The sequence below is a fragment of the Eleginops maclovinus genome, chromosome 20 (genome assembly GCF_036324505.1).
Source record: "Eleginops maclovinus isolate JMC-PN-2008 ecotype Puerto Natales chromosome 20, JC_Emac_rtc_rv5, whole genome shotgun sequence".
Classification (NCBI taxonomy): domain Eukaryota; kingdom Metazoa; phylum Chordata; class Actinopteri; order Perciformes; family Eleginopidae; genus Eleginops; species Eleginops maclovinus.
In genome coordinates, this window is record NC_086368.1 from 15,709,509 (window position 1) to 15,722,845 (window position 13,337).

The 13,337-nt window shown below is 38.1% G+C and overlaps 1 protein-coding gene across 2 annotated transcripts; it reads right to left on the reverse strand.

Moving 5' to 3' along the window:
- Positions 1 to 319: 319 nt before the first annotated feature.
- LOC134882676 (S-adenosylhomocysteine hydrolase-like protein 1) lies at positions 320 to 12,966 on the reverse strand. 2 transcript variants are annotated; one of them, XR_010168185.1, is made up of 17 exons: positions 12,505 to 12,966; positions 9,227 to 9,338; positions 8,896 to 9,039; positions 8,548 to 8,648; positions 8,075 to 8,177; positions 6,985 to 7,079; positions 6,684 to 6,790; positions 6,480 to 6,596; positions 5,839 to 5,902; positions 5,283 to 5,371; positions 4,928 to 4,998; positions 4,549 to 4,643; positions 4,314 to 4,412; positions 3,725 to 3,793; positions 3,531 to 3,609; positions 3,226 to 3,372; positions 320 to 3,128 (listed from the first exon to the last, which is right to left on the reverse strand). XR_010168185.1 is itself a non-coding variant. In XM_063910528.1 (17 exons), the coding sequence occupies exons 1-17, from the start codon at positions 12,682 to 12,684 to the stop codon at positions 3,122 to 3,124; spliced, it is 1,653 nt and encodes a 550-aa protein (XP_063766598.1). In that variant the 5' UTR covers positions 12,685 to 12,966; the 3' UTR covers positions 320 to 3,121. The 2 variants fall into 2 exon arrangements, 1 of the variants encoding a protein (XP_063766598.1); XM_063910528.1 differs by having other exon boundaries at positions 3,226 to 3,346.
- Between the last annotated feature and the right edge of the window lie 371 nt (positions 12,967 to 13,337).

The window sequence follows — 13,337 nt, forward strand, 5'->3', positions numbered from 1 at the left end:
GATTAAGTGTGATACAATACATATGTTTACATAGATTTATAGACTCACATATATGTGTTGTTGTTTAAGCTGTACTAGATTCAATTTAGTATGTTTACCTGTACAATGAGGTTAAAATAAAAACAGAGGGAATTTCCTATTATATGTAAACACCTAAAAAGACTAAATTTATGGGGACTTCTGGGCGTCGAAGGCCCTGGTCGGTTATCGAGCGATGACTGTACTTAGTTACTTACGAGTTTGACATGTAAGTTAAAGGCAAGGCATTTGCTAGAGAGGTAAGGCCGGACTGTGTCTGTGAAATCATGCGGCGGAGACATTTTCAAATTTAACAGTAGTTTATTAAAGGGAACTGTGCACAGAAATGTAATATGTTGCATACTGCCGGAATGAGGTTCTTGTCAAATCACAGTTGTACACATTTTTTTTACTTTGACTTTGAGTCAAGCTGTTTGCTATAGTAATAACACATTCATTTGTCTCTTAAAGAGATACAACTAGGTTAAAATGATTGTTATTAACTAAACAAAAGGAATACATTAAAAAATTCATTTTTAAGTGCTATTTTCAGAAGACCAACAAATATGTTTTGCCTGATTGTTAAAAGATAAGTAATATACATCAAAATACAACAGAGTGTAAAATGTTGCCCTTTAATGTGTAAAATGAGTTGTCGTCTTGAGTAAAATACTTTGAGAGAAGAAAACGAGTATATTTTGCTGCATAGCTATCACTGTATATTGATGAAAAACAAATACTGGGCACATTTCTATACTGGGAGAAAAACACAGTCGTACATGTCTGAATATAAATTACTAAGTGAGTCACAAGGCACTGTCAAATGACCAGTAACCATGGTTACAGGCAGCGCTCGTCTTGCTGACAATGTCCTCACTGAGTGTCCTCGGCTCCGATGCTTTAAAGCTGCTAGTGCAAAGATTAAAAGCATTTCATAAAAGCATCCTTTGAGATACTAAACCATTCAAGGAAAATCCCTTATGTCAATAACTCAGCCTATACACATTTTTTTTCTTGCATTAAATATTTAACAGTAAGCTTCTAAAAATGAATGCAAAACAATATTTTTGGTGTTGTTAAGCAAGACCCATCTATTCAAAGAGCTTTGTTTTGTCTTTTGATTCTAGGTTACTGTGGAGATATGCAAGAAAAACCCAAGAAATGAAGGTAACACAGGCTGAGTAATTGATTTACAAAGAGTCATTCTGTTTTCCTTTAAAGCAGGAGTAAGTGACAACAACACTCATACAAAAATAAAATTCAATGCAGAAATAACCTGAACTTTGGCTGGAGTCTGAAGTTTAAAAAAAGGGTGATACAGCATACTAAGTAAATACATTTGAACAACACCATAGCAAGGTAACAAGGTGCCGAAGCCTCGGCAGGCCCACAGACCACCAGCATCATATACAGCATGTTAAAATGTGTCCAAGAGACTCAACTACTACCTGCACACTATATAGTTTGAATTAAAAAAGAGCCACTCAACTGAGTGGTCCAATATTCAAAGTATTTAAAGTGAAAATCAACAAGGTGGGGTAATAAGTGTATGCATTTAACAAGCCTCACAAAACTGTGCCTAAGCTTTATGAATGATAAAAAGCGGCAGAAACATCATATTGTGTTTTAATAATAGATATAATAATGGTGCAATATAGCAAGATAACAGAGAAGGTAGAGCTAACTTGTGTCTAGGTAAATGTGCTGACAACAAAGCTTATCCATGTCTGAGCATTTGTGGATTCAACAGACTGGTAAGAGCCGAGTCCTGTGACAGATCTAACAATAAACTCAATGTTACACTTCAGAGAGAGTTGTTGCATATGCAGATTAAACACACTGCATGTAACACAGTTCAACATCAGGTTGTGTTGTGTTCGCTTCATTCAGAATATACATTTCTGCAATAGTCATTTAACTCTGGACAGGTGACATAGATCATAGAGTACAAAAATATCTAAACCTGTTCTACAGTTGTTCTGTAAATAATGTCTGATAGTGACACTGCACTAGATCTGAACCCAAGGTCAGACAGTGCTGATAAAAACACTTTTACAAACCATTTGAGATATTTGAATGCCCTGAGGTACAGATACTATTCTTACCAGACACCAAAACCTCATAAATGGACATGTCTTTTTCCCCAAAAGTAAATGCTTAGCTTTTTTTCGTTTGCAATAAGAATGAAAGTTTGAAGTAACTTTTTTAGGCCAGGTGTGCTGATAGTTAGCCAGACGATAATACAGAGAGAGAAAAAGGACATTTCTTCTGTAATTTTGGATGGAATGTGTGAAGTAAGCAAGACAGAAAATGTTAAAGCTGCAGTAAGCGATATTTGACCATAGGAGGCAGAAACACAGACGTGTTTTACAAATCAGTTAGAATTATCTAGTTAAAATGGCTAATTTGTCTGCAAGTAATTGCTTACTTAAACATCTAGCAGACAAACAGCCACTCCTAGTTCAATTCCTCGCCCCCTGGCAATAAAAGGTGTTTTATTTCACCTTAGAAAAATTTGGATAAAGACTTTCTTTCTCAGCCAGGAGTTTACAATGGCTCTCTGGTCTCTATATCAAGCAAGGCTTGTCTACGATTTATGTTTTCTGGAAATTACTGCCACCAGCTTCATATTAGATGTTGTTTAGAGAGCCAAAACATGGAGTTAAAAGCATCTAAAAAGCCCAGGGAGTTTTAACTTGAGAAACTCACATTTTAAAAGTATCGCGTACTGCAGGTTTAAATGATTCCACAACTAACCATTGACATTTAACAACAACTGTAACCCGTCATTTGGCACACTATATTCATACATTTAATATCCAAGACAGAACTATATAGTAACCAGGAGTCAGCAGGTTTGGAAACAGATGCACCTGAAAATAAAAATCCCACTATACGGCAGATATAAGTGCCACGTGTAGGTCTGTAAGACGCAGCAAGTGAAGCAAAACCTGCTGCGGTCAGTAAAATACAACTTAATATAACCTGTGCGTCCTGTGAAGAGTATAAAATACAATATACATAAATCTTTTTCTTGCCTTAGGGAAAGTCATGTTTGGTAGCGTTTACATTTGAGTGAGCTGAAGCATGGCCCCCATGCAGACTAATACCTGTGAACACAAAGAACAAGTTTAGATAAAAATGGCTTTTTTGCCGAAATGTTACCTTCAACTTTTTACATAGTTGCATCATTTTGCAGAATTGTACCTGTAGTAGTTAGGTTTGAAAGGGCCGTTCTTGTTCAGGCCCAGGTATTTTGCCTGATCATCAGACAGCTCCGTCAGGTGGGCATCAAATGTGGTCAGATGCAGACTGGCCACATATTCATCTGAAACGCACAGGTACGGCTTAGTACTGAAGAGGGATACAAACACGTACACATGATGTAATCTCAAAAATGCAAGGCGGATTAAAAAACAAACATGCTTCAGCCAAGCCATGATTAAAGTGAAATGTAACCTTTGAATACTTTAAAAACTGCACGTCAAGGTTAAGTTTTAATTTATCCTTACCCATCTTCTTGGGGAGCAAGTAAACATCCTGCTTGTATCGTCCCTCAGGAGCGTTGTACAACTCTATAAGGGCCAGGGCCTGAACACAAACATGGATGAATAATACATTTGAAAATGGATGCACATTGTTAATTGAACAACCACTGTGTCTGTATCAGCTGTATAGCTTATTTATCTGGTAGTATCAACATCACCTGAGTGGTAGCTGTGATGGACAAGACAAAGGTAGGGACAGTGGAGCAGCTGAGGTTAAGGAGACGTCCCTGTTGCAGAAACAACACTTTAAAAATCAGTCATGCATTAATACCACTGATTCAACATAATAATGTTATTTCTCAGTACCATTACACTGATTAAAATCATTAATAATAAACAGCAGATCTGAATCAGCAGGTCAACAAACAAACTAATGAAGCCAACACTGATAAAAAGAAAGTCCCATATAATAAAAAGTAAGATTTGCATGTGTTTAATATAAAGACTGTGAATGTATTGAAATGCTCGCCCACAGAGAAATACACACAGTCTTTACACAAAAACTGTGCCTTTAAACGTGCCATCAGGACTTTCATGAGGTTGTGAAGGTTGTAAAGAAACACGCACCAATAAGAGCAGACCAAGCTATTCAGAAAGAAGGCTTAAAGACACAACCTCTTAATCGTAGCATTCCAGACGGACAGGATGATAACAGTATTTGTTTTTTATCAGTAGAGTATGCGAGTAAAAAACAGTAATGACATTCATCACATGCCTGAGATGTGTATGTATGGGCAAACCCATTACCTCAGCCAGAAGGATGACCCTCTTGCCATCAGGCCAAATGACATGATCCACCTGAGAGCGCACCCTTTCCCAGGTCAGCTCGGGGGTCCGGAGACTCGCCTGCAAGAGGAGAGGAGATCAGTGACCGGCATCTTAAAGCCACTTCAGGTTGATCCACATCGTTTGATTATGCATTGACCCAGTCTGGAGGATAGACTTGAACTTTGAATTCTTCTGTTTTTAGAAAGTAGCTTACCACATCAATCTCAGTGTTGGAGTGGCCCATGTTGCAGACAATGGAGCCGTTTTTCATTCGGTCCAGCTGGTCTCTGGTCACCACATTCTTATTCCCTACAGAAAGACACAATTAACCTTCAATCAATGTGCATCGTCTGACACACAGAGACCTAAATCTGGTTTCTGTCCCGACAACAATTAACTGTAAGAGTATTTCCAATAGAAGCTAAACATCCAAAATCAACATATCACATTAGCATCTGCAGGGAGAAAGCAGCTTATGGAACACTGCAGAATCATCAACTAAAAGGCATTTATAGATTAAAAAGCTATGAAAAATGTAATCCCATGTCAGTGCATCCCAATGAGTAAATCTGCATTGGTTAAATAGGAGTTACCAGTGCATGTGATGATGACATCAACCTGACGAATGACCTCATTCAGCTTCACCACCCTGAATCCGTCCATGCTGTCGAATAAAGAGGAGGTTCAGCATTCAGACTCAGGGAGAAAAACTCTCCATTACTTATTGACAGCATCACATTTCAGCTGAAGAGCTGGAGTCCATGTTGGCTCAATGTAGTGTTTCAATTTCAAATGAATTATTCATTATTTTACAATATGCCTGTTATATAATGAACAGAACACAGTTAGCTTGCTATGCTTGTTCCTCCATACTGCTGTCTGCCCTTTTTGCATTTTGTTGACATTCAACACATCTTGGATCATCATCCCACTTGTTGTTTTCCTCACCATGCCTGCAAGGCACAGATGGGATCGATCTCTGTGATGCTGACGACGGCTCCCAGAGCTTTCAGGGCGGCACAGCAACCTTTTCCAACCTGCAAAAATGAAATAGAAGTACTTTATTACCAGCAGAGATACATATGCCAATAATTCCCCTAACTTTAATACAAAACATTGAACATTTCAGTATTCAAACACAAGCCCTCAAACTTTAAATCCAAATGTCGGATGACTAAAATCATTCCTCCGGTTAAAAGAATATAATTAAAGAGAACATCCTAAAAAATGTGGCATTACAATCTGGCTTGACAGTGGATTATGACAGCTTTTGGATGGACGTAGTCGTTATTAGAATAGTGTTACAGAAATGTTGCATGTTATACCTCTAACATCATCTGGACTCTACAGTCGGAGTAAATACTGTGAATACCATCCGATGAATTGTGCTGACAGCTGTCTGTGTTACGAGTACAGCACGTGTTTGTGTGATGGTGATGAATGTTTTCACAGCTACATCGTTAAGATCATTGAGGCATGTGTAATGTTTAAATAGGTATCTCACCTCACCGTACCCACATATGACCACCTGTTTGCCTCCGAACATGACGTCTGTGGTTCTCTTCAGGCTAGAGACATTTGAAACATAAAATTAGCACTTTCCTGTGGAGGTGAGAAACTGCCACTCTGTATCTGTACGTCTGTCATCTATCTACAGATATACAGTCAAAGTTCACATTTGAACTTTCTACATTTAGTTTCATATTGGAACACCTGGTACAAGATGTTCAGTGTACTTTGCAGATTAATAATCTGAAGGATCAGCAATAAATGATGAGCGGTAAATGTAGGAAGCACTGACCCGATACGGAGATGAGCAGACATTGTTAAAGAATACAAGACTATGTATATTCTGCTTTGGAGATTATTAACATGTCGGTATAAGCGCAATAGTTGTGATCTCAGAGTTCTTTTGCTTAGGGATTGGCAGTGAAAGAGCTTAACAAGACAGATCTTTATGAACCGGCTGTCGGATGGCACCATTTAGCTGAACCAATGTTTTTCATTGTCTGTTTTTAACCTTTATCTCCTAAGTTTTGGAAGGGCCTATGTTAGATTTTTTTATTTCAAACCATACAAGTTACTTTCTACTAGATAAAAACATTTTACAGAGCCCATTTCACAAATGCATTGTAGCTTCCTCACCCGTCCAGGATTGACTCTCTGCAGCAGTACAGGTTGTCAAACTTCTGCTTGGTCACAGAGTCATTCACATTCATAGCGGGTACACACAGCTTTCCAGCTTTAGACAGCTGATACAACCTGGAGAGGAGAAGAGGGAGGTTGGTGCGTATTGCAGTGGCTGCGTAATTTAATATTTTATAGCGAGTCTATTAAGCAGTAAATCACCTGTGAACCCCAGTGACACTCTCCTCTACAATGCCCCTGATCTTCTTGAATACGTTGGGGTATTTCTTGTACATCCAGTGTGTCAAGTCTCCTCCATCATCGAGGATCTAACAGACAAGACACCGTAAATTCATTGTGAGACAAATATTTTCATAAAAATAGTTATTTATCGTAATAACTTCAAAAGAATAGTTGGTTCTCTGTAATTTATTTAATGTCTCTCATTTGTTTGTCTAAGCATTTACATTTCACAGTGTATTGTCTCCTCATTAAAGGTAGGAAAACCAACTCTTCCACGCACCATGTTAGCCTGCCATCCCTCATTGTTGACACAGCGGTCAATGCACCACCAGAAATCATCCTCGGACTCCCCTTTCCAGGCAAACACAGCCACACCTGAAACACAATTTACATAAACAAACAGTATTTGTCAACAAGCCGCAATCTATTTGCTCAATAGTTTCTAAATCTGGACATATGATAGTGAATCAAGAGCAATGTTATAAGCACTCTGACAGTCAACACAGTCAATTACTTAGTAAAACAGATCATCAGGTTAAAAATGCTAAGCACTTGAAAAGATAGATATATCATTTAGTGTCATCAAGTGTAAGAGAGTCGGAGAATGTGCAAAGCAATTACAGTAGACAGAAATGCAGCTCCCCCAGAAACAGCATGATCCTCACAGAGCTGCTCCTGAATCTTTTGTCCCTGACTCAGCTTGGCAGATCATGAAAGCTCTAGTTTGGACATTTAGTAAATGCTTAAACTATCACATAGCAACCACAGATAAAAGCCTGAAGTATTGCTGCTCTTTCACTAAATGGCAAATCGTAAGCATTCCCATTATCTCTGCAGGGAAGTTTTTCCAAGAGCAGATTAAACATTTCCGATCAGTATCCTCGGTTCTAAAAGACATCAGACGCTCACACGGCAGCGCACACCACGGGACCTTATGCTGATCAGAGGGTCTGTTAAAAACATTTTATTGTTCTTTATTTAAAAAGTAGTCGGTGTGGGCAAGGCTCTTTGAAAAAATCTAATTCAAGGACTTTTAAAAAGGATTTTTGATTAGGAATTTGCAGAATTTCAAGGACCAAACACGTCATAGTTTGAGACACGGATCAAAGTTATTTAATCTTTCACTTTTTCAAGACATGCAGCCTACGGGACGAACATGCAGACAGCAAAACATAGCCTTATTTTCTACCGTTAAGTAAAACAATATCAAAATAACTAATTCAAGCTCTTTTTAGAGACTCCTTTCATTTTTTTTAAAGTAGTTAGGGACCTGTTGAGATGTTGCCTCTATTTAAAATCACAATCGTCCTCCCTCCCTGGTGTTTGAGCTCCAAAACTAAGCGCTGTTCGCCAGCCTGTCTCCTGCTTACCGGTCTCTGACAGAGCAGCAGCCACTTCGTTTTGTGTCGAGTAAATGTTACATGCAGTCCAGCGGCACTGAGCCCCCAGAGCCACCAGAGTCTCGATCAGCACCTTAAACACAGAGGGAATTATAAGCAAATGGTCAAATAATAGTCAAACAGAGTGCAAATCAATATTTGTATGTGTATTATTCAATAGCATTGAACGTTGCTATGAATCAGGCCTGGATTATGATAGATCGCCCGGTTACATCATTTATTAGGATCAAAGGGTTGTTGATGGCTGATGATATTCTTGGTGAAACACAGTCAATAGTGTATTTTATGGAAACACATTCCACAGCACTCTTATCAGTCAAGTTTTATTGACAGTAAGTACTGCAGAAAATGTGAATAAAATGGACCTAAAACTCTCTCCTGATTAAGAAGCACTATCACACGGCAGCCTTTGCTTTGAAGCTGAAAGTCAGAGAGAGTCTTACTGCAGTCTGGGCAGTGATGTGAGTGCAGCCCACGATTTTGGCACCTGCCAATGGTTTCTCACTCTGTGCTCTCTTCCTGAGAGAGATAAGCGCCGTCATATCTGAAAAAGAGCCAACATAAAAAAAAGAAAAAGGGATGAGTGGGAAACACAGCAGACAATGCAGACAAAACTCAAACTCTGTACCCAGAGTTTATCTAAGAAAATATAGCTGGATAAAAGACCACTTTTTCTTTCTCACTTCCAACATTACCTTAATTGATTTGCATTTTTTTATATTTCGTCACATTTGTAGGTTTTATTTCTGTAATTACATTAAGTGAAAACACTCCGATCAGTTGTGTCTTACCTTGTTCTGCAATCTCAATCTCTCGTCTTCCAAACTCAGCCTGTTTGATGTTCTTCACACAGAAGTCGCTGCTGCCCTTGGAGTTGACCTGAGTTTTGTCCCGTGGTGACGACTCATCATCAGAGCTATCCGTATAGGATGCAGCTGGAACAACAGGAGGTTTTTAAACAACCAAACACAATTAAACCAACAAAGGAAAAGCTGGTTTGAGAAATTACAGCTCTATATCCACATCATCTCTTTTTATTTTACCACCATCGAGTTATCATTTTTAATAAGACACGGGTTGTTTTTTGGTTATGAAAACACTGGTTTTCTTTCTCCTTCTTACCGGAGCTGTAGCTGTCTGTGGACGACTGAGAGATGGAGCGGGACAGGGAGCGCCGGCCTGCCTTGGTGGGGAACCTGCTGAACTCCTGCTTGTCCTCCACAAACTGGATTTGCTGATATATAAAAAGAAAGTAATTTGACACGCTGTAAATGCATGACTGAATATATTATAAATATAGGCATGACACAGCGCTAAAAACAATATAAAAGCTTTCTACTGCCAGAGGCCTGGTCAGGATGAGCAGTAACTATGTTTCTAAATACTAACAGCATCACAATGGAAAGACAGAACATCAAAACACAACCACAGACAACAAAATCAATGCAATGAATGGCAGTTTAAAAAGAAACATAATTCTTATCTAAAAAATGTAAATTATTTTCAAATATATGTCTAAAGAGGGGTATACTATGGTTCAGCTGTGGAGTAGAGTTCAAATCACTGCACAAACATTTGAGTAAAATTTGGAGGGGATTTATTTTACTTTTTCATGTTGCTTGAGGTCATGTTTGTAAGAGATGAGGTTTGCAAAATACACTTTACAATAATTCCACTGAAAATAAAAAATTCTATTAATTAAAATGGTTTGGTTTGAAAGTGATTGGCAGTCTAATCTGAATTGTAATTGTCGATTTATTACCACAATTACTCGACTGGCGTTACTTGATTTCAGCTGGATGTCTCTTTTTTTATATAAAAAGCAGCTAATGAAAAAAAAAAAAAGGCTAAGGAAAAGCAAGTTTGTGTGTGCGTATTTAAAAGAAGGAACTGGTTTTTGTTTTGTGAACATAGCTTTATGCCTTGTCAGCTTATATTTTTCACAGCGGTAACCAGATTTGTCTTGTTGACAGGGATTCTGCATGCGTTGAAGCCACACGATATAGTGAGAAATCTCCAGGTGCTGGAACGTTAGCGTGAGTCTTACTGTAGAGAATGGACAGGCAGACACCTCAGCAGTTTCTGAAATAACTTTTCTTTTTTCTCCGTGCCAGGTGAGGTTGTTAACTCATTTTAGTCTCAGTAATAACATAACCAAAAAAAGACTTGGACATACAGCTCCGGAAAAAATGAAGAGACCACTCCACATTTTTCTTAAATCTCAATCTGTGAATTCCAACATAGAGAAAAATTGTAAGTAGTTTATAGAATACAATAACAATTTAAATAAATCATTTAACTCAAAGACATGTCTATAAATAATAAAACAAGAGAAAATGATAATGCTGAAGTGGTCTCTTAATTTTGTCCAGGGCTGTATAAAGAATCAGAGCATGTTAATAAATGAGCCCACATACTACAGCGTATCCCAGCCTCATTGAATGAGAGTCAGGTTCCTCATCCTGATAAGGTCAGTGTCTAGTTTCTAAGTTAGGACTGGAACTGAAAGGCTTCCACATACCAGAGACGTGGCAACAGAGAACAATGTGAAGCTGTTTTGTTGAGATTGGGGTGACAAGACCACACATATTTCCCCCTGGACAGAGGTTGCAGCCTGACTGATACTGAAAGACTAATATTGGTTCCCTGCTATCTGATTATTAAAAAAGCCCTTATTGGATGTTTTCCCTGCAAAACAAAATGCTTCCTATACACTCTCAGCCTTATTCCAAGTGATGGTGGTGATGTTGAGTTGGGTGGATGAAGCTAAGATTTTATGTAATGCTGACACTTGATTGCATTCTGTTGTTATTTGTTTTACAGATTTTTTCACCAGATGTTTTATGTATTTATTTTGTTTATGGTCTCTTACATAATCAAAAGCATCTTATCAATAATGTTTAAGCTGCATGTGCTTCTGTTTCACCTGGCTGAAAGAGAAAGTTGGAGTCAACTAATCTTCAAAGTCATGATCAGGATAATCATTTGTAAGCTTGCAACTTAACTTGCAACCATCAATAGCTAAATATTAACTAGAGAACATAAACATGAAACTAAACCCCTGTACCATACTGTTTAACACATGCTCTGTGAATAGAAATGGCTTCCACTGGGCTTTGACCCTGGGTCACTGAGGGCATAAACAACATGGACAAAGCAAACAGTCCTTCTCTCTTTTCCTTAGCTTAAATTGGCCAGGGCGACCTTTGACCTTACATTAGAGATGAAAGCTAGAAACAAAAATACTATCTAAATTTACATAAAACTTAAAAAAGGTGTAGCAGCAAAATCTTTCTATATTTGCTGTAATATTAAGATCCTCCCAGAGAGAGAATGAGGATGTGAAACAAGTCCTTTGTGAAGCTGCCAGGCTGACTAATCAATCCCCCATCTGACAGATTCCTGGTCACAGTCAATGTGCTTGCACAATGTTTAAAAACTGTTTATAATTTGTCCACTCCGACCTAAATGACGTGTGCAAATATGTACCACTGCAAAGTACGAGAAATTCACAATGCAACTCTTCCTTGTTCCCTCAGAGCATCAGCTAACATCCGTCTTTTGTGAGTGTGACATGGAGCAAATCACTGAGTTGTTTCCTGGAGTTGGATGTGGCAAGAAAATGAAGCATTTCGTGAGGCTGATTTTATAACTGGAACAAACAGTAAGGATCAAAAAGAGAATTTGGCTTTCCTTATAAGAAGCATTATAGAGTCCTGAATGATGGAACTTTTTATTAGCAAGGCCTTATTGTAGTAACTGTAAGAACATCTAATCTGCCAAGTGTTACTACTTCACAGTCTGGTGTAAAAATTTTTTTAAAAAGAAGCGATCCTATTGCTGTTCTCTTCTTTTCTTTAATTATTTCTTTTTGTTCTTGTCTAATCAGTGTTATTAATGTCATTTTATTATTCTATTTTATAAGTATATTCTTTTTAGAGAGGAGAATGACATCTCCCCTAAATTGTTGTTTGTGGTCTCCTGCCCGTACTAAATAAATATGTTTTTACAAAAGAAAAAGAAAAAATGTAATAATGCTTAATGTATGCACAAATGCATAATCCACATGCAATATTAATATTCCTGTTGCTGCAGTATCAGCACGTTATTATGTAATACATTGTTATTGTAGTAATCGTAACACAATGTAAATCTGTATTAGCGAAGATTTTTGCTTAAAACATGTTTTGCAAAATATGTTATTTATATTAACCTTGCCAGTGACCCAAGCATAGAGGATATAACTGAGTAACCTGTGGGAACGATAATATGGCCTTTTGATATCCCAATTTATTGAGGTAAAACTGACTGCATGCAATAACATCATTAGCACAGACAACGTGAACACATTATTTTTGACTAAGCTCAAAGCAGTGTATACATCTTTCAGAATGTCTTACCTTTTTGACAGGTTTGTGAGTGGGCACCGCACTGAAGGCGGACGACAGGTCTCCCATGTTCATTTCGCTATTCTTGCTTACGGTCATAGCTGAATATTTCTCCGCTACATTTTCGCTCTCTTTCACCTCTTTGCTGGCCTGTTTCACCTCCAGCTTCACCTCCCCGGCCGGGTCCGACATGTTGACGCTGTTTGTCGGTCAGAGATACAGCAACCGTTGGGGTCTCTCCGGTAGTAACGTCAGAGGAGCTAACGTCAATCTGCTAGCTAACTACTCTGCAACAGCGAGCGGGAGAGAGGCTTTTTAAATCACGTAAATGTAAAACTCAAAAGTTAAAGCAATACTAGAGGATATATCTGTGAATCCACCACTTTGATCAGGCGCTGACAGATAGCTTTACGTTGCGTTTTGAGCTGCGTAGAGTGGCTGCTGTCTCCGCTGTCACCTGGCTGAGTTACTTTGTGGGCGGTGACTGAGGTAGTATTTATACAGCTGCATTCAGGGGCAGTTGGACATCAAAGACAAACGGGGGAAGAAGTGAAATAACTGTTAAAATACTGTTTTACAAGTAAAAGTGAAGCATTAAACATTATACACAAGCTCAAGTATGTAAGTGTAATCAGGAAAATGTACTCTAAGTTTTAAAATCAAAACTTCGAAAGCTATTTTTTAAAGCTATTTTGAATGAAGTGATTGCAACTAATGCAATAGTGTAAACATTCACTTAAAACAATAGCTTCAAACACAATATCAAAGAGTTGCTCTTACAGTCCATCTCTCCGAATATTTTTTCTTCATTTGTTAATATTAACTGACGCTGTTAGATAAATGTA

Coding starts and splice junctions, on each gene's coding strand:
- LOC134882676 (XM_063910528.1), bottom strand. CDS start 12,684: ATGTCGGACCCGGCCGGGGAGGTGAAGCTGGAGGTGAAACAGGCCAGC. Junction 8,178..8,547: donor ACATCACTGCCCAGACTGCA/GTAAGACTCTCT, acceptor TCTGTGTTTAAG/GTGCTGATCGAGACTCTGGT. Junction 3,610..3,724: donor CCATCACAGCTACCACTCAG/GTGATGTTGATA, acceptor GTTTGTGTTCAG/GCCCTGGCCCTTATAGAGTT.